The following is a 21,341-nucleotide window of genomic DNA, read 5'->3' on the forward strand; positions in this document are numbered from 1 at the left end:
GTTGAATGCACAGAACATGGCCAAAAAAGACTTAAAAAAAGAGGACACAAGTATTAAAAGATAAATTAAAATTCAGAATGCTGTATAAAGAGATATGTTTTAATGATATGCAGTAGAATTAAATTAGGAAATGGAAAATGTAACTGCTAAATATGGGGGTAAGCCCCATAATAATGACAATCTAAAAAGCTACAGAACTGTATTCTTAAGGAAGCTCCAAAAAATTTCCCTGTATCATTAGGACTTGGGCTGATTAGGATCTGGAAATTTTCTTTGTGAAAATAATTCCATATTGCGGAGGATGACAATTAAAAAAAAAAAAGTTAAATTATCAGTTTTAGTTCTCAGACCTCTTTGAAGGTGATTAACACAGCACCTTCCATTCAAGCCTGAAGTTTAGGACAAAATAAGGCCAACACCATGTGATAATTCAACAAAAAATCTCAAAAACATCAACTTGGAGAAGAAGCTACTTAAGGAAAAACAGTAACAGCAAATGATATAAAAATGCTCTTCAGCTTTTTTCATATGATGGAGGTTTTAAGGTATATTTTTACACTTATATTTGATTTTTGGTTTATTGACTTAGCATTCAAATGTAAAGTAAATCTGCACCTTCAATACTACCTTATTTGTCCCCAAATGGACAACACCTATTCTCTGAAGATGAGACAACAAATATTCTTAGACATACATATATATTCATGCTTCCTTGTGGATGTACAAGAAATACAAACTTGTATGGAAGCAGGTGGAATCTTTTGCATCACGAGGACAGCAAGAGAATTCTACCAGCCAGAAGCTTGCTGAAATCATTCATCTTGATTTGGGAGGAAAGGTAGAACTGGCTCATTTGGACTTGTGCATGCGGTGTCACTTTGCCCAACATATTAAAAAAGTTAAAGAAAGATGCATCTATTTTCAGTGGCAGCCTCACTGTCTCTCTGCTCAGCTGTGTCAGCTCTGGCAGTAATGAGCATAAGCACTAATATCACTGGGGTTTGTTCCTTTGCAGCCATTCTCCCACACAGATTTATAAATGTGACTCTGATAGCAGTGTCAGCCATTTTAACTCTCACATCAAGAGACTGATGCACACTTAAGGCTTGGGTTGATTACCTGTCTTTGAAAGAATCTTTCTCAGTATTAATCAAATTGGCCTGCTCCCAGCAGCAAAGTAGCAATGCCTACCACAGACAACACACACCCAGCCATGATTCTGCCCTATAGCAGATTTAATATGGATCTAATGTAAGATGCATAGGAATGGGAAGGACTGAATGCTCCAAATGGCCTCAAAGATAACAGCATTAAGCATATAGAAAAGTACAGTAAATTAGTTTCCTTGTATAAATACCAGTGGAACTGTGTGTAAGTTTTTTTCTGTGTGATTCTTTCACCAGTGATAATTACCAGGGCTGAGGGAACTAGAGGTTGAGTGCGGCCAGCTGCTTTGGTCTCACTTTCCTCTTGTGCTGGCAAGACAGTTAACAGCATGCCTACATATTGCAATTTTCAAAGTTGACTCAGAATCCATGCTGGTTTATAACTGACTCTACCACCATGAATGAACATGGCTTTTTCGCTAATCTCTCTTCATTTGCTGGGAACAAAACATAAAAATTCCAAATGGCCTTTCAGGATTTATGCAACGTCTTCATGGTTCCAGCTGCCTCTCACCATGACATTTTCTTGGTATGACAAGGACTCTAAAATGCCTCTTTTCCAGCACTTTGGAGAAGGAACCACTCCAGAAGTTTCCCATTTTTCAGACGTTCCCCAAGAAGATGCATGATGTTTTACACATGAAAGTGATGATGATTTTATTAGGATGGTCAATGAAATATCAGCAATATATAAACAGAGAGAATATGGCATGTCAGAACAATGTGCCTAGAAATTTAAAGGAAGCCAATTAAAGGCCATCATCATACACTCACAGTCAACATTACTCCCAAATGAAATTACTAATCCTAAAGTGTGATTTGCTTAAGCAGCACTGCAGCCTACAACTTGAATCCCACCACCTTAGGGAGACGATTACTACTCTTCCAGCAGCCATTCTTGCTTACCTTAGGAGCTGCAGAAAGTACCTTTAACTTTCTTTGGGGACCTGAGGGGACAGAAAGTGTCCCAAAATACCTCTGTGGAGAGAAAATGACTGTGATCCAAGCCTCTCTGATTGTCCAAATGTTTTACTGCATAACAGGGACTGGCATGCAGCTGGATTCCAGGGTAACCCAGCAATGTGGCCTCTGTGGGACCTGCTGGTTATCTCCCTCTGACAGCAGGGATTCAGATTAAACAGTAGAACCTGTACCAGAACAGCCTTGCTGCAGGTCATGAGACCCAGCACCACTGCTAGAGGTCTAATACTGAACTGCTGGAAAGATACATGCAGCTCAAGAGCCACTAGGTACACATGAGCTTGGCCACTCTCACCAACAGCAGCACCATCCACAGTGAGAAATAATCATAGTAAAAGAAGTTACTGCCAAAGTTGCTGTATTTTGATCAGCACCAATTCCAAAGATTCCTTCCCAGCTCTCCCAGAGTCCTTAAGATTGAAAATATTTTAATAGCCTTGAATGGTAAATTGGGCTGAAAGGAAGTGTCCTTGATTTCACCCCAAAGCCTAAGAAAGGACAGCACAGATCACAGGTGCAGCACCAACAGGAAAGCCAAAATAAGCTGCTTGAAGGCATAAGAATGCATACCAATTTGCAATGGAAATATGATTCTATCCCTCTCTCTTCCTAGAAATGCTAATCTTCCATTAGTCTTAAAAAAAAAAGATAATAAAAAAGCCAAATCAAGCTCTTGCCTAACAAGACACAAATCTTGCTTGCAAGACCAAGATGAATCAAGTCAGAACATTGCCAATTTTATCTTAGGAGGAGGAAGGAGCACAGTGGTTTTAAACCTTCTAGATCAGTAGCTGGATCAGGGAGAAAAAAAAAATCAGTCAGATAGGAAACAGAGCATTCTCCTGAACAGATTATGCTAAGAAATTGCTCTGGAGTTACTGCTCCAAGGCTGTGAGCAGAAACAGCAGACTCAATTGCTGGGAAAAAACAAAATCAAAAACCAAAACAAAAAACCAAACCCTAACAAATTGCCAAAAAACTGAGAACGGAGATCTTTGTCATTAATTGGTTAGGAACAGTGCATAATTATAAGATTTATAAGAAGTAAATTTGGAATGCCTTTGCATGGATGACAGAAACCTTAGTATTAATCACTGCTCGTATGAAAGGGAAAAGGTCACAGCTAAGGCTAGCCAGTTTTTTTCCCCCTAAGGGTCGAGTGAAAGGCCAGACCATGTCTCTGGGAATTCATCGTCAAAACGGTACCGGACCGTCTTCTCCATCCTAAACCCAGTGGGCAAGGCAGGCGACCCCTGAGCTGCTTGCCAGGAGCCAAAGTTCCCTGGAGGAGCAATCTCCCAGTTCCCTCGGCACCGGGGCCGGAGGGGCTCCGCTAGTATCAGGCGGCTGCCCAGGTCACCCGGAGCCCCTAAGCACAGCCCTCGTCCCGGCCAGGGGACAGGCCCCGCTGCGGGGGCAGCTGGGGATCTGCCCGGAGCCTCAAGGAGAGCGGCGGTGCCCGGGGACGGGGCGGGGGGTAGCGCCCGCCCTCTTCCCTCCCTCTTTCCTTCCTTCCCACCCCCGTGACTCACCCGCCGCTCCCGGCGGCAACAAGCCGCCAGCGCCGGAGTTACCGCCCCGGCCCGGCGCTCCCCAGGGGCCGCCCCCCACCCTCCCCGAGCGGGCGGGTCGGGCAGGGCGCTGCCCCTGAGGGACGCGTCACCCCGCAGCCCCCGAAATAGCTCAGCAGGAGGGGCGGCGGCGACAGATCTCTCCCCGTCCGTCCTCCCGTCCCGCCCGCGCTGCCCCTCCGTACCCCCGGCGCCCGGAGCGCACCCCCGGGGCGCGTCCCTGCGAGGACCAGCGCTCCCCGCCCTGCCCCGTGTCCCCCGGCCGGCCCCCCCCCGCCCGGGGCTGGGGCTGCGCCTGCGCGCCCTCGTCGCCCGCGCCCGCTGCGGCCGCCCCGCCCCGCCGATTTGAATATGCTAAGGAGCGGTTATCGGGGCCCTATGGTGGAGCCGGGAGGCGGTCACATGGGACGGGGACGTGTCCTTGAGGGGCGGGGCCGACCTACCCAGGCTGCCTTAAAAACGGGAGGCGAGCGAGGAAGCGCCTCAGTCAGAGCGAGAAAGTGCCGGGGTAGCGGGGCTGCGGCTGCTCCGCCTGAAACTTCTGAGTAACATCAACAGGGGGAGGGGAGGGCGAGCGGCGGTGGAGGAGGAAGGTGGTGGTGGGGGGAAGGTTAGCCAGCAGCGCAGCCCTATCCGCCTCTCCCTCATAAACCAGCCTGTGTTGGGCTGAGCAGGCCCCTCACACAAAGGAGGGCAGGGCAGGCAGGGCTGCCCCCCCTTCCCCCCCGCCTCGGCAGAGGGGCAGCGGGGAGGCGCCCTTCCCCGTGCACAGCACTCACAGCCACTTACTCCTCTCCCGTCCCCCGTCTTCTCTCTCTCCCCCTTCCCCTCACCTCCCCCCACGGTTCTCCCCTCAGCCCCCCGCCCGCTGTCCATGTAGCGTCCGGCCGCCGGCCCCTCCGCACTATGCCCATCTTACTCTTCCTGATAGACACGTCCGCCTCCATGAACCAGCGCACCCATCTGGGCACCACCTATCTGGACATAGCCAAAGGCGCTGTAGAGACTTTCATGAAGGTACCGGGCTCTACCTTGCGAGAGGAGGCGAGAGAGCGAGCGAGAGTGGCTGCGCGGGGAGGGGGCGGCAGGGAGCGGGGGGCTGCCTGGGCTGGGGGCGCGGGGTGAGGGCGGGCGGGAGCGAGCGAGAGAGTGCGTGTGTGTGCGGGGAGGGAGGGGAGGGGAGGGCCGGGCCGAGCCGGGGGGCTCCGGCGGCGGCGCCGCCTCTCGGCTCACCCTCTGCTTTGTCCCCCGCGCCGCAGCTCCGAGCCCGGGACCCGGCCAGCAGGGGAGACAGGTACATGCTGGTCACTTTCGAGGAGCCGCCCTACGCTATCAAGGTAACCCCCGCTCACCCCCCCGTCCTCCCCGGCCTCCTTCCGGCCCGTCCGCCCCCCGCCCGCCTCGCCCCGGCTGCCGGCGGTCCGGGGAGCGCGGCACACACGGGCTCCGGCGGCGGCGCTGACATCAACATGGCCGACGCTTTTCCCCTGTGCGGTGTGTGCGAGCAGCAATGAACTGTGGGGGATATTTATTCAACTTGGGAGAAGTGACAGCAACTCCAAGGAGAGTTCGGCTGGGAAGGGGCGAGCCGGGGGAAGGACCGACTTGAGCCCGGAGAGCCCCGGACTCGGAAGGGGACGGCACTTCCCTGGCCCCGCCGCGGCGGGGGGGGACGCGCCGCGCGGGGGAAGGGGGCGGTGGGGTCCACATGACACCGGACGGTGAACCTGTTGGAGGTCGCTGCACAGCGCAGTTGGCTCCCATCTGGGCAGGGCTCTGGGAGGGTGATGTAAATAACTCTAAGGTTTGGGCACCCGTGTCCTCAAAGAAATTTGTCCCGTGGAACAAAGCAAAATGCTCATTTGGTAAACGGGGAGTTCTAAGGATTAAGAGAAGTTCATAATTTCAGGCTTTTTGGAGCAACATCAAATACTAACTTCTGAGGTGTTTTATTATTATTTATAGTGAGCTGCATGCAGCAGGGGAGGCTCTTTGTAGCCTAACAGGAAAGCAAAACTCATATCTGCAGAATAAATCTTTTCACGTTTCCTTTTGCAGGCTGGCTGGAAGGAAAACCATGCAACGTTTATGAATGAACTGAAAAACCTTCAAGCTGAAGGACTTACGACTCTTGGCCAGTCCCTAAGGACAGCTTTTGATTTATTAAATTTAAATAGATTAGTAACTGGCATAGACAACTATGGGCAGGTAGGTTGACTGTTACTAGGTGGAAAAATCTTAAAACACAAACTTCCTAGAAACAGCAATTAGCTAGTTGTCCAAAGTGGCATCTTCATGGAATATTCAATATGGGGGCTTCTTTAAAAAGTAAGCCGAGCTCGGCTAGCTTGAAGAAATACAGCCAGTGAGTTTGGTACCCAACTTTTTTTGTTCTTTAATTTCAGTCATTGCTCAGTTTTTAAGCTGTGATACAGCCTCCAAGTAGACCTTTTCAGTCAAAATTTTTCCTTTTTTTGTTGAGTCTGTGTTTGGTACCATAGCTGGTGAGACTGATAGGGTTATGAAAACTTAGCTTTCTCCATACAGTGCTGAACAGTTTAGGAGATGAGCCATTTTTCTAACAACACTGTGTGTCCAAAAGTACTGGAGGGAGTGCTTTTTCAAAACGCATTCTTTCCAGTGAGTTTCCACAACATTTCTCTGCGTACATGTATTTTTATGAACCTGCCTGTTGTATCAGAGCCTTGAGAAGCTGTGCTTTTTTAATATCTCTATTTCAGCTATCCCTTTAAAACAGGAGTTTTTTGGTGTGCGCCAGCATTGTCATGCTCATTAGTATGAGCTGCTAAAATACAGACATTGTAGGTTAAATGTGTGCCTTAGGACTCAGAGTTCTTTCTGCTGCTGGATCAAAGCCTGGATTTGTTTCACATGAAGGATGCTACTAGTACTTTTCATGTGGGGCATACCAACTTGAATCTCCCCTTATTGTTTGTTATTCTCATGTAATTCTCTGTCCTCTATCTGAGGATTAGTACATATTACTGCTCTCTGTATTTAACATGGGAATGTGATTGTGAACAAAAGTCCCCCTTCTTCCCTCACTATTTCCCAGTCTAAGCAGAGTTTGTGATAATATGCCATGTGTGTTTATGAAGGAAATTTGTCATGCTGCATGGTATGGCTTTACTGTGAGATGATCAAGTCAGCCTAAACATTTTAAAAATGCCTGTTTAGTGATGAAACTTTAAAAAAGGGCTAGTTCCACACATGAGGTTTTTTCCTATGGTCATCTGATGTCCTCATACATCTCTGTGTAATTTTCCATTTTTCTGGTGTTTTTGTTTAGTTACAGGAGCTATATTCTTGAACACTTAACCCCTGTAGGCCCATACACAAAATATTGCTCTTTCCCATTGCTAGTGATAATTATTCTAATTAAACCTATGTCAAATAATTTGCTCTAAGTGAGCCAGCTGTGCTCAACTACTCAAGTGGGCAGTTGAGTTGCCATTATTTTTTTGACTCACTAGTAGTGTTCATTACTGCAAGAGCTGCTCTTTTGACTGTGAAGCAAAAGAGCAGCTCTTTTTCTTTGTCTGATCTGTTTGGGTTGTCTGTCTCTCTGGGCTTGTACCCCCTGTCACTTAAGCACGTTTTTGCTCCATTCCACATGTGGAGCTAGCTGTTGAAGAGGTATTCACAATGTGCAGTCAGGTGACTAAACAGAAATTCTAACTCTTTTTAGCATCTGCAAAAATAGATGACTACTGCAAGTGGCTGGTCATTGCTGCTGAAGTCAAAGGTTCCCATTTTGGCTATTCTAACCAAAATAGCACTTTTTAAAAAAATAAATCAAATTCTGCAACATTTAACTGATCCTTCAGCATTTGCAGGATGAGCTCTAGGACAGGTAATTGTCTTCATCTTCTCATTGGTCTTTAAAACTATGGCTTGGTAGCCTGTCATCATCCTGTTATTCTTGTCTACCACCTAAAATTTAGTCCAGACAAATCAGTGTTTAACCATACATAATATGAGAAACTTAAGAATCCAGGAAAATAAAAGTGGTCAGAATGGTCAGTTGCATTTTAAATGGTTTTCACTCAGAACATAAACTGCTGATTAACTTTTTTCTAAAGCAGCTACAAATATTAACCCTATAAAAGAGTAGTTAGCTGAAATTTAGCAGGCAGATATTTGAAGACTGTGTATATTAGAATAAGAGAAGATAACTTTACAAAAATTAGCAACAATCAGACCATCTTAGGTGTGGTATTATGTGACATAATAAAATCCAAACTTACTAATCTTCTGTGGGAAATTTCTCTGGCTAAACATCTTTCAACTGTCATGCTTGTATTTTGGTGTATTGACAAACTTCTAAGATACTTGGCCAAGATCCACTTGTTACACAAAAGTGAATTGTAAACCAGACTTTCTTACACATGCTAATGACAAGACATGATACAAGCCTGATGGGATTGTCTGGTTATGTCTCCACCAGTGACATCTTGTACCCCTGCTGAGTGCAAACTGTTGGTTTAAATGGCAGAGTGACTCAGTATACTCCGTTTCTTTCAGAGTTGACCAGAGTTCTCCATCAGCTGACCTTCTGAACAAGAATGATGGCTGAAGGGTCATTCTGGAGTTGGGGAAAATCTGCTTCATATTTCCTTGCTACTTAAATGTTTGGATTTTTATTATGAGTCTTTATCATACTGCATATGCAATGATTGAGTTACCATGTGATCAGCTGATCACAGGATTCACATTTAGATCTTAAAGGACACTGTCAACACACTTAAATTGTCAAAAGCCTGGAAGATTTTTTTCATAAACTAGTTCTGATATAAATGCTCTGATAGGGGCTTTATAAATATTTTGTCTTACTGAGGAGTTGCTAGATCCAATTGTTTTGGAGGCTTTTGTTAAGAAAAAATGATTTTGAAAAGTACACATTTTAAGGTGGCTGTTCCTTTTGCAGCAAGTCCAGATTGGTAATTTCAGTATATTACTGCTTGGATCAAATAGCTTTTTTCCCCTTTAGTATGCTTTGTGGTGATTATAGCAGAAGAATAAATCTTCAAATAGGGTGTCAGCTTTTAGCATTCACTAAAAATAGTGATCCTTTTCACCTTCTGCATTTTTATGGAGAGCTTAGGGAAAAAAATACAGCATTTGGATGTCTCCAGGAAGAAGTCAGTTTAAACACATTAAATTCAGTAAGAGTTTGTCACATCACACAAAATATTGTACTTCATTAGCCCAGTTTACACTTAGATAATTGACTCCTTATTTTCTCCAGTTCAGCTTTTCCATTATTTCAGGTAGTCTGAAATACCCAGCCTTTTACTGGCAGGTTTTTTGTCCTCTTGAAGTACACTCTCAGCTCTTTTAACTGCGGCTTGTTCAGCAGGACATGAGTAGTCAGGATTTAACCAAATAGTTTTGAGTATAGCAAATGGGCAGCTTGTTATAGTTCGTAGAAAGGTTAAATACTGATAGATGTTTCTGTGGAAACAGAAAGCGTTCAGAATGTAGCTGCCGTTATGGTAGAGTGAAAATGTAAACAAATGGTTGAAATAAACCATCAGCTTCAGTTACTTGCAGTTTGTAGTGAGGTTTTTAAGCCTAAGCACTGAATCTGAGGTAGCTAAAATATGTATCAATGGTGTTTTGATACTCACCTGCCAAAGACCAGCATAGCTCTACCAAAGCTGGAATCTGATGGATGTTTGAAATTGTCCAAACTCTGATTTATTGATACCCTGTGTGTTTCATGTTGCCTGTTATTTGTGAAATGCTGAAAGTCTCTTACTGTTTTTTTGGCAGTATAGCATAGAATAAGGTTTGAGAGGATAAAATACACTTAACTGAATGGATTTCAAAGTATTTTTAATATTTTTTCAGGGTGAGATTGCTTTATTACTGTATATAGGAAGTGCTTTTCAATAATATAAGCTTTTTATGAGTTTTTAAAATCTCACTAGAGTATCTTGCACATTTTTCAGCAGCATTACTACTGCTATGAGATGAGTTTAACTTTTAAATGAATCTAATGTAACAAAAGCACATGCTAACTTAGTTGCTCTGAAACAGAAAAGTCAATGTGTCTAATACAAATGGATTTAGACTAGGCATTTTTCATTCACACTGATGAATAAGATGCTGCCTGGATTTAGATTAGCACAAGAAACACCGGGTGGCTTACTAGGCTGTGTACAGTCCTGGTGAAAGCCTTTTATTCTGTAGTGTATATCACATATGAGCAGAAGCATAACTAGAATCTTCTGAGGAAAAAACTGAAATCCAAATAAAATTCAACTGATAAAGCATATTCTGGGAACTTAAGAATATACTCGGAGCTGGAAGTTGGAAGGTATCGTGCATATGGCATTGTTTTTAAATAAGTTTTTTCGAAGTGTTGTGGTCATGCCAGGTATGACCATCAAAGAACACAATCTTAGGTTAACTGCCACTTGATAGTTCTTAGTATAGGTTTAGATCAATTACAGCTACAGTGCTGAATTGCTGATGTGTTCCCACAGTAAAACTTGGCATTGGTCTGTAGAGTTCAGGGTGGTTTGCCACAATGGCATAAATACTGTAGTACCAACTACAGTAAACAGTGTACCTAGGAGGTAATGTCTAATCATACTTGTAGACACAAGACAGCTTTAAGTCACACATTCTAGGCTGACTGCTTGCGTATATATTTGTCTAGAATCTCCTGAGCTTATAAAACCACAAAAAAAGTTAAAGAAATACTGTTCCCTAACATGGACTACATTATGCTTCTGCAGTGATATGTTCTGTTTTCTTTAAATTGTGGAGCAGTTTTATTTTCCTGAGAGACTTTTTAGGATTGTTACTGGATTTTGTTACTCTCAAAAGTCAAAATACTTTGAAGTATGGCTTTTGTCTTGGTATTTTGGGATCATAATGCACTGCACTGAAATGGCCTATGCTGCATGTGCCTCCAAATTTGGAACCAAAGTTTAGGTTAGCGTTTCCTGCTTTGTCATGCTGGCACAGTTGCACATGCAGTTTGCTTCTCATGTTGGTAGAGGCAGAGATTTACACTTCCAGAGTAGCTCTCCTGGTCTCTTTTTTTTTCCCCCCTCGCCCAAGAAAACCAAATAGGAGAATTTCAGACAGTAGTAAACCAAATAGGAGAATTTCAGACAGTAGTAAACAACATCGTAAGTGTAATAATGGCAGAAATATGAGAGGCTTTCTCACAGTCTCATATTTTCTGTGGAATGGCAATGGATTTAACATGAACCTGTATGCCTGCTGATGTCAAATACCTGTATGTGAAGTGCTGGTAAAAATGAATCCTTCTCATCTGCTGTGTGATGAAATGAAGCATATTGGTTTGAACTTACACCTTTTAGACCATAACCTTTAAACATGCTGTCCTTGTTTTAGAACACCCTCTAGTGAGAGCTACAGCAGGCACTGTTAGGGTGGTTTTTTCACATTGTGATGTGGAACTGCTTGCCCTTTAGCACTCCCAGCACAGCAATGTTCAGCAAAAGTCTTAAATGTTTTTAAAATCACTTGTCTAGTTCCAATCCAGTACGTTTTTAAAGAATTTGAACCTTTCATGAAGTACTTCATTTTTTCCAGTGAAAACATTTTCATCAATCTGTTCCAGTAGCAGAAAGAGGATACTTCAGACAAATGTGATTTGGAAGGGGCGGTGCCATAACACGTTCATTCATAATTTTTTGCATACACTGTGCATTTTGTCCAGCTACATTGAACAAATACAGAATATGTCACTGGACTCACATAGAGCACTGATGGTGTTTTCTGATGCTCAGTAAATACAGAATGAGTGAAAAGTGGACATCTCTATTGCAACAGTTCTGCCCTCCCAGCTTTGAATCCCTGAATGCCATCTTGATTGTGTACATCTTCTGTAAGGCATACTCAGCCTAGATCTCTGCTCTGGAACTTGTGGCCTCTCATGGGTTCATAGTTGCACTAGCCTTGCTTCAAGTTGTGCGACTTCATGTAGTAAAATAAATCAGTGTTTGATAGTGAGATTAATAAACTGGACTGAACTCTGGTGGTTCAAAATTGGTTTAGAACAGCCAAGTTGCTCCTGCTGTTGTGGTGGTAAACTCCAGGAAGGAATTGTGGGGGAGTCTTTGGGAAGTTATTCTGAAGAATTGCTCTGTGTTCATAGGTCAATAAGCTACTTTTAGTCAGCTTATCAGTACTCTGGATTATTAACCCCCTAATTTGTGGGGAGATTTTTGTAAACAAGTCTGTCTCTTCTTCTTGGTGGTGTGTATTTTGGTTATGTTTTTTCCCTCTAATTAGTGTGTGGGCAACTGTAGGATTTGTTACCCTTCTCCAGCATATGGAGGATAGAGGCCTGACTTAGTCTGAATTGCACTGACTGAGCCAGAACCAGCTGTGTAAGGTCATTGCTGTGAAGCAGAAAGGCTTCTCTAATCAGGGACTTGATCCAGGGCTTGGCAAGGTCAGGTTTTTTTTGGAATAAAACATTCAGAAATATTTTTAGGAAATAAAACCAAAATCATCTTAAACTCAGAGTAATTGGACCTGACTTTAAGGTTATGTTTGGTATGGATTGTGTTAATTTATTTTTCTTAGAAAAAGTTTATAAAGGCTCAAATAGAACCTATTTTTAGCAGCTCATTGCTATGCTCACTCAAATAACTCCAAAAACTCCTGTAACTTATTGGCTGATTATCCAATTTCAGATGATTCCAGTAGTGATGCATTTATTAATCTGTAACTAACTGATAAGGTGCATCTTTTTCTCTAAGTTGCCTTAAAAATAAGATAAAAGTTGTGATTGCAGTTGATTTTGCTGCTTAGGTAAATCATTTAATTTCATTTAAGAAAAAGTTAAAGTTCTTCACCTTCTGGCATTATACATCTGTCACATCAGTACTTAAATGTTTCAAATGTTAGTGGCATTTTGTGCTTCATTTTAATGAGGTTTTTCACTGTTTAGTTACTTGCTGGAATTCATTATGTATAAAATCCCTGTTCTATGCATGTTTTGGGTTTTTTTAACTGTGATGTAACTGTGAAAGATTGAAGGACTGAATTGTTTTTGAAACTTACCAAGGAGCTAATCTAAATTGGAACACTTACTAGTTAATCAAGAAATTATCACTTATATAATGTGATATTTAAAACTCAATTAGATCTGTTCTTAAATGAAAGAAAGAGGACAAACCTATATATTAACCTGTGATTTTTGAAACTGTGACTTAGTAATGTTGGGACCTCTCTGATTTAGGCACATGAAAGTATCTTGAGGTTTTAAGTTTGAGGTCTTAGTAAATCTGCTATGTATTCATCATTCCTTTCTTGTTCAACATGAACAGAGTCTTAAACTGCTTCCTTAACACATGCCTTCTGTTTTCACATGTGTATTATTCAGTATGGAGATTGTGTATTCCAAAATTGCATTGAAACTCATTTTCAGGCTGCTTTGAGTTGCCTCTTTTGTTTTCTTGCTGTTAGTTTTGGTTTTGTTCTTGGCACAAACTTTCTGAGGGAGTTCCAAAACGACTGAAGTTGTGCAATTAAATAGTCTTTAAGCAGTTCATTCGGTGCCAGACTTGGAAACTCAACGTGTAAAGTTATGAGCATCTATAAAAATGATACTAAGCACAGTGAATTTTCTTGTGGCATGTTTCAGGATGGATATGCAATGAAATCATTACCTATAGAACACAAACATGCAATCTTTAGCAGAGCAAGCGGTTGATGTAAGATTCTGTGACTTCGTTTTTGAAAATGGGTTTGTTGTCTCTTTTGCAATTCAGATAGGTGTTTTGTCTCTAGCATTTCAAATTACAGCAGTGATACCTGACTGGATCTTTGGTTTTTGCTGTTTAGCTTTCCTTGGACATGGCTAGTTTAAGGTGATGTGTTTGGAGGTTCAGTAGTTAATTGAAGTAATAAATGGCTATTTTAAAAAAGATTTTTTTGAGATAATACCTAGGTCAAAAGTAACAAGGAGCAAATGACTTGCTTTTGTTCCATTTATTTTTCTCAATATCCTCAATTTCCTTTTCTTAAATGGAACTTAGGTAGCCTATGTTACAGACATAATGGTTGTTTCAAGAATTCTTCCTTAGTTCTGCAACTGATGTGCTGAGGAGTTTGATCTCTGGCTCAGCCTTAGGAAAAGTCTGCTGTTACAATTGTGTTTGGCTTTGCAAGTCTTTTGCTAACTGATTTTTCTTTAAATTTCTTTTTATTTAAGTCTATAACTTAATTTGTTCCTGGTTGCCTGATGCAGAAAGCTTCATGCCACCAAACAGTGGTATGTACAAACACTGTGTGAGCAAAAATTATTTCATTTACTCCTAATCTGTAGTGCTAGTAAGAAATGAAACTGAAACCATGTAACTGCCCTGTAATCCTACATAAGTATTCCAGTTAAGAAATTGTGACTAGCCCATGTCTTGGGCATTGTAGTAACTCTTAGGTATTTGTTATGTAGTTAACTAAATAATTGTCTACAGCGTGGGAAATTAATTTGCCTTCAGTAACTTTGCTGTAGTCTGTGGAGGAGGACAGCTGAATTTAGGTTTTGTAGTCTTGCCTCATGGAGGAAAGATATTTTTTGGTAGCCATCCTTACTGTAAAATTGTTGCAGTTTTGTTGGCTTTCGGAGTATGAGTGCAGGAGAAATCATTACTGCTTGAAAAGCATTTTCCATTGTTTTGGGGAGGAGGGAGATGGTATGTTAATGGAAGCATGGGTTCAGACCTTGATAAATTCTACTGTGCCTCCTTAAAGCTCTATTTTTAAGGTTTTCTCCAAAAGACAAAATAGTTTGAGATAGAATACTGAGGGAGGGGGGAAGGTTAGCTTCAAAAGCAAAGGGAATGCGTCGATAATGCAGTTCAGTGTTTGTGGCTGAGCCTTCCAAAGATGGGCAGTCTGCAGCAAAAAAAGGAAGAAGTGGAATGATAGTATGTGCTTCCATGGTGTCTAAACCATGAACCAGCTATTGGATTAAACATATGTTGAGAAATTAGAGTTCAGTGAGGGATTACTTCTTGTTTGTACTTATACAAGAATATTTAGGGGTTTTAGATACATGGATTTAGACAGGAGGTATTAACTTGTTCCTGTGTGTTTTGAGGTAGTATGCAAATAGAGCATGCCTCAGGTTTATCTTGTTACTCAAAACACCTCCTATGAGGATAGATTTTATTAACTTGTGCCCCCTCTGCTGGCTGGTGTTCCAATTACAAAGTAAAATACAAGTTTACGTAGGTGAGGTACTCTCTGATAGGCTATTTTGGCCAAATAGCAGTTTGTAAATGTTGCTTTTATGCAGCTGAAACTACAGCAAAACCCGTGGGAGATGTTGGGAGAATCCATGGTAGTGGCGAGAGTTGGTGTTTTCTAGTACAGTTACTGTTTTGGCCTCAGTCCAGACTCCTTAAGCATTTGTCAAACCTATTTCTTTCCCTCATCCCTGAGTTGAAGAGGTGTGATCTTTTTATTCACCCTGGGTGTGCATATTATTATATATACAGAGGAGCTAGATCTTTGTGGTTTTTGGGACCACACTTTGGTCTTCTAAAACCTGCTACTATCACCTGCTTTTCTGATAGCAGTTGTTTTCCCCTTAAGATTTAGAGGTCTCTTCTTTTGCTTGTAGTGAGGTCATCTCTCAAATTATCTTTATTAGGTGATGAATTTTCCTGTGTTCTTTCTGAAACCTGTCTGTGGGTGAGGTAGGATTCCCAGCTGCCTAGTGTGAACAAAAGGCAGAGCACAAGTCCTCCCATCTTGGGTACTGCAGGGAGAGCTAAAGATGTCAGTATTATGACAGAGGATGCTTGTCCATACTGCAGGGGGGTGTGTGTGTGTGGACTAGGTCTAATAGAAAGAGTCATCCTGCTGTCCAGCAGCCGTTTCAGAAAAACACTGGCCATTTTTTCTTGGAGATAGTGTAATTTCTGGAATGGGGCTTTCATTAGGTTACTTCATAAGATTTCTCTCTGTGACTGGTGTTGTTGCCTTTGTCATTAATTAGGCATTAAGGGAGATTTCTAGTTTGTATTAAAATTTCTTTTATGGCTTGAAATCTTAACATATTTCAAAATACCCATCCTGTGTAAAACTCAAACTGGTTGGTGTAGCTCTCGTTGAACTTACTTCTGTGACTTCTGAAAGTGATCTTGAAATACATTTACTCTACAAATATCTGATCTTCTACTAAGACAGAACTGCTACCACTGCAAAACTGTATTATATTTTGAATAATCAACAGCATCAAGGGAACATATTGAAATCTTTATGGACAGCAAGATAGATGAGTTAGCAACTTTCTTTGTGCGTGAAGTCCATCTTTGTCAGATCTTAAGCCTCTACAGAATTTGTATGTTCTTCAGCTCTTAGGCTGAAAGCACAGAAGTTTCTCTGACACTGAGGTGCTTCCACTTCAAAGAATCAATTTCAGTTCTAAAACAGACATAGTAAATAAATACAATTACAAAGTTATTTTTATCATGCAGGTTCAGTCAATTAGATAACACTGTGACAGAACTTAGAGCTGCTATATTTTTCAGTCTGGCCACAGAATTATGGTGCTGTTATGGTGGCATATCATGTGAGATGTCAGATTTATCGATGCAAATGTAGTAGAATTTGACTGCCCTTTTTGCACTCCCCCACCTGCAGCATATTCTTCTTGTGTTCTGATAGATCAAAGTTTCACAGTGTGTTTGTGTTAAATATTAGGTGATAGATTAGCTTCATCTGCGAAAACTTCAATTTAAAGACATTTTGCTTCTTACCAAGTACTAGGAAAGAATTTACTGGTCTACCAAAGTTGAAAGCATATTCTTTCCCTAGTACTGTAGCTCATTGCTTGTATATGCATGGTTGTGCTGTGTGTCTACATACATTTAAAAATCCGTAAAGGCAAAGTAATTTTTGTTGAGTTTAATTGCCAGCTATAAATTGACTGAAATACTGCTGTGATGCCAGTGTATTCAGCTTGTGACTTGGGAAACAATTGTGCAAAAGCTTAAAATACACTTGGTTCTATGGAACTTGCCAACTACAGAGATGAATTCTGTGGGGGATAATGGAAAATAGCCAAAGCTGCTGAAAGTGTGAGAGGGACAAGTAAGAAGTTGCACAAGATGCTGCAGTTCTTGTGTAACTGATGATCAGAACAGTTGCTAATACCTCTGTGTACTTGACTGATAGTGTTCTGCCTTGAGCAATGAAGGCGAAAGTCTCCAATAAATGTTGATGTCTTAGACATTTCATGATTTTGCTAAAGCATAACTGAAGTTTCTAGGAAACAAAAAAAGTGAAAACCGTGGTGGATTTGGACCATCTGTTTTAGTTTGAAATTCAAGCTCAGTGTTTTGATATTTTTTAAGCTGTTTATCAGTTAAAAAATAGCTTTAAAGCTAATAATTTTTGTCATTCTGACTTTTACATTTCATTTTAAGCTGTTGCTTTTGAACAATGGTTGCTCACAGATTCTCGAGAACATTTGAGACTCTTGACCTTCTAAATTATAAAAAACTAAGACTGAATTCAAAAATTGATACTGCAATTTTGTATTTCCTGGTCAGGTGTCTAAATTTACTGAGAGTTAGGGCTGATATTTTTGAAAATGGAAAGGCTCTGCTGAGATAATGTAATGGGAGATAGATAACAATACAGCTTGCAGAGTTTTGTGATTTACTGAAGTGGAAGTGTACCTTTTAGACACTTGTCGTGATCTCAAAATGCATTTTTTCCAGTTCCTAGTCATATGTTCTATTAAAAAATATGCACTTAAGTTCTGTTCATGTCTATTTTCAGCTTCCAACCTTTCTTGAGCTTCAAGTTTCTGTCCTACTAAAAACTTATTTTTGTAGTAGTTGCTTATTGTGTCATTTCTAGTCTCTGATTTGGTGTGATTTGGTCGCATTTCTACCTCATCCATTTCTTCAGTTCTGCAACACTTCTGACTCTGAAATTAATATTTAAATGTGTGCTTTGAGATAACAGTAGTCTTTATCTTCTCTTCCTGCATGTATAATATTGTATACTTGGATATGTAAAGGTCACAATAGGTCTTGAACTGCTTTACCTCTACACTTGGAAGAAGGAAAGAAAATCATCTGTGTATTAATTAGTCACACTGAAATTTGATGCTAAGCTTACTTGCCAGTGGGAGTGAATTCTTAATTGTGGGAGCCTTAACCAGGCAATAATGTGTCTTGATAATTTGATACACTTTCTGGCTTGATGTGAGGCTCTCTCTGAGAGCATCATGCAAGCTGGTGTGGCATGGGATGCCTCTTTCTGTGACCCATTTTGAGTGGTGTGGAGCTCAGTGGTGCTCTGTATTTGTGTTATCTGAGCACAGAACTGCTTCAGCTGGAGACCAAGGGAAAGGCAACCAATGCAGCTGAGTTTCTTTGTGTTTGGGAGCAGCCATGAAGCTGTCAAATTGTTCAAATGTTGTGTAATATAAATTCGTTTTAAGGCTTTGAATCTCTTGCTTCCTTTTTAATCAAGCAAAATTTCCCTGGTATTCATGCTGTTTTAAGTAACTTTGTTTCCAAAAGAGGTCTGTAGGGCTTTTTGTTGTCTTGGTGCACATCTGTCCTTGAAAATGTAGATTGTGAATGAAAAAAATCCTCATTGTACCTTTTTAGAGGGTGGTCAGCCATTAAAACCGTAGGTGGTTCTGCCTTTTTTCACCACTGCTACAAACTTTCAGAAGGAAAAGCAGTATGTTGCTTCTGAAATAAATAAAACCTCATGCTGGTTAGCTAGTTATCAGAGTAAGTTGTAAGCAGGCTTATTATTTTTACCTTGTAACCCTGAGATGCTTTCCCCAGTGCATTGCAGCATACCTGTAAGCTGCCAAAGAGATGGTAGTGTACACTGTCATTCACAGTTCCTCTGCATAGCCAAAATAATTGGGCTGGAATTAATTACCTATGCATTTACAGTCAATGATGTTGCTATGTGTTTTGAGAAATGAGATTTCCAAAATTTGTAAATGCTGGTTTTTTTTAAAGCGTATTTCTATGGGAAGAGAAATAGAAAGTAATTTGATTGCTGTAGAATTAGATTAATTAGGTAGAAATAAAGTTCTCAACCAATTGTTGACAGAAGTGCTGCAGTTTAGTTAAAAGAATTGGTAAGTCTTTTGGAATTCAATTTTATGATGTCTGACTGTTGAGAGCTTAGATAAATAAGATGGGGTTTTGTTGGAGCAACTGGTTTCAAATGCCTTTGTATAACTAAGGTAGGGGAGCAGGGTCAGCAGAGTCAGTGGTGGTCTTTAAAAAGTGGAAATTTTTAGTCAAAAGTAGTAAAACTCAGTAATAGGCTTTTTTACTGAAATTCTTCCATGATACATTTTAATTATCTTTCTGAAAACAATTGATTCTTAGTGTGTGAGTGACTATCCTTTGTATATGTAAAATGCTTGTGAAATTACAGAGAGTAGCCTGAGAATGAAGACATTCCTTCCTCAGACATGTTTCATAGGGAGCTCAAGTGTAGCAACTCTTGTTTCCTTCCTTATAATTTCATGATCATTCTAACACCAGCTGTTTAAGGCTTAAACTTTGGATAGGAAAAAATTGAGACAAAGTATAGTTAAGGAATAAAAAAGTTTTTTAAGATGATGAGGATATCCAGATAAAAGGTGTTGTCAGAGATGGAAATTTTAATACTTGCATTTGAAATTGCACCAGAATATTAATTTAGCATTGGTTATGACATTATAAATATGTTATTTTTGTCAGTTGTCAATTCATTTTTACAGTAATTTAATAGCAATAGAATTCAAGTATTTTTATGGTTAGTATTCATGAGAAATATCATAGTTACAAACTCTGCTTTCTGTATTATTTCAGTGCAATGTAATTGGCTTCCAGCTGATGTTTTGCGGTTGTGGTAAACTATTGGCAAAATAACATACTGTAACTGTTAAGAATTGAATAAGGCTAAATATTCTTAGGAAATTATTTTAATTAAAATGGGGTGTTTTGAGGGTCCTTAAATCCTTTTGAGTAATTGTTTAAATTAAATTATGAAGTAGCTTGGCTTTCATGGGAGAGATTGATCTTTGTTTTAATTTGATTTTTGCTTATTTTTTGTACTAATGGTATGCTATTAAAAAAGAAATCTTTAATCTTTTTTTTACAAAGGTTTGAGAAAATATTGACCACTATAAATGTGGTGCTGCCACAGTAGTCAAACTTGATGCCCTTCACCAAATATATGAGATTGTTAAATAATAGATCTGTTTGAAGCACAAAATCAGTAGATGATCTTTTATATTTAATGGGTTCTAAAAATGGGTTTAAAAGGTCTTTTAAAACCTGTTAGTTCTCTCTCCATGTTTTTAGAGTAAATTGCAACCGTTCATGAGATAGTTTGTCTTTATAAGCAGAACTAGGCTGCAGGTTTAGCTGCATTTTTCTTTGTTTCCTGAGGAAGAAAAATAAGGCCTTGATATTAGCAAGAGAAGAACAGGACATACTAAACAAAATCTTGTGGTGACTTTTATTCAGTCCATTATTAACCCTTGGTAGAGTGAAATGTGTTACCTAAACTGGAGTTGATGTATCCATGGAATACTTTGGAGTTTTTTTAGAGAGCTCCTGGAGCTGGCACTAGATAAAGGAATGCCAATAACTGGCCTCAAGTTTTTGCTACAGCTAGGCTAGCTGCCTGTCTTGCTGGGATCCTAGAATATCTTGCCTTGTATATGTTTGTCTTAAGTGATACATACAGAAAGTTTATCTATTTTTCAAGTATTTGTTTCTGAAGCAGATTTTGTGTATGCATGTTGAACCAGTTTGATCAGAATGGGATGGGTGCTAATTATATCAGTCTTAATACATAGAGTAGTAGTTCTTAACCCGGGTGTCATGATCACAAGATACTATGTGAATACTTTACTTGGACACAAAGTAATTAAATCACACAAAATTGGCTCTGGAGTAGGGAGAATTGGAAGTACCTTTGGAGGAGATGGTTGCTTCTCTAAACAGCTGCTTGTTTGTCAGAATACATTGCAAGCCTTATTCTTGAAGTCCTGTGTTAACCATTTTTGCTGTTTCTGTATGCATTCATTGAATACAGACATGCTAAGTGTCTGGCATTCCATGGTATGAGTGTAAAAAGGCTAAAAAACTCCTTTGCTGCAATATGTGGTACATGAGAATAAATACCTCAAGCTTTGTTGTTTTGTTAGTCAATATCAGTGGCTATTTAATGACTGAACAGAGTTTGTTACATCATTTTAAGTAACTGCTTTTTTTTCCTCTTAGGGACGAAACCCTTTTTTTCTGGAGCCAGCAATAATTATAACAGTTACTGATGGAAGTAAATTAACTACTACCAGTGGGATACAGGAAGAGGTAAGATCTAACCTCTGCTTACAGTAACGTGTACTAAATATTGTTTAAACATTGATACTGTTTACAGTAGGAGCATAAGTGGCTCCTCAGAAGAATGCTCATTAATAGCTTAAATTTGCTTGTGTCTTGATTAATTTCAAGTAATTTATTTTAATTTCAAGTAATTTTATGCAATAGTACTATGAAAAACCAAATAACTCTTTTTCCTTCATGTAACAGAAACCTGTGGTGCAATTGTTGGTCTG

General features: G+C 40.4%; 1 protein-coding gene across 2 annotated transcripts in view; it reads left to right on the forward strand.

The window, feature by feature from the left end:
• Positions 1–4,307: 4,307 nt before the first annotated feature.
• The window catches only part of INTS6 (integrator complex subunit 6), a 38,914-nt gene continuing 21,880 nt past the window's right edge, over positions 4,308–21,341 (forward strand). For both annotated transcript variants that reach the window (XM_066544957.1, XM_066544958.1), the window contains exons 1-4: positions 4,308–4,735; positions 4,978–5,055; positions 5,777–5,926; positions 21,007–21,096. In XM_066544957.1, coding sequence (XP_066401054.1) covers positions 4,625–4,735; positions 4,978–5,055; positions 5,777–5,926; positions 21,007–21,096 — 429 coding nt within the window. In that variant the 5' untranslated portion in view covers positions 4,308–4,624. The remainder of the gene's footprint in view (positions 4,736–4,977; positions 5,056–5,776; positions 5,927–21,006; positions 21,097–21,341) is intronic.

Source organism: Molothrus aeneus, chromosome 2 (genome assembly GCF_037042795.1).
Source record: "Molothrus aeneus isolate 106 chromosome 2, BPBGC_Maene_1.0, whole genome shotgun sequence".
In the NCBI taxonomy this organism is placed as follows: domain Eukaryota; kingdom Metazoa; phylum Chordata; class Aves; order Passeriformes; family Icteridae; genus Molothrus; species Molothrus aeneus.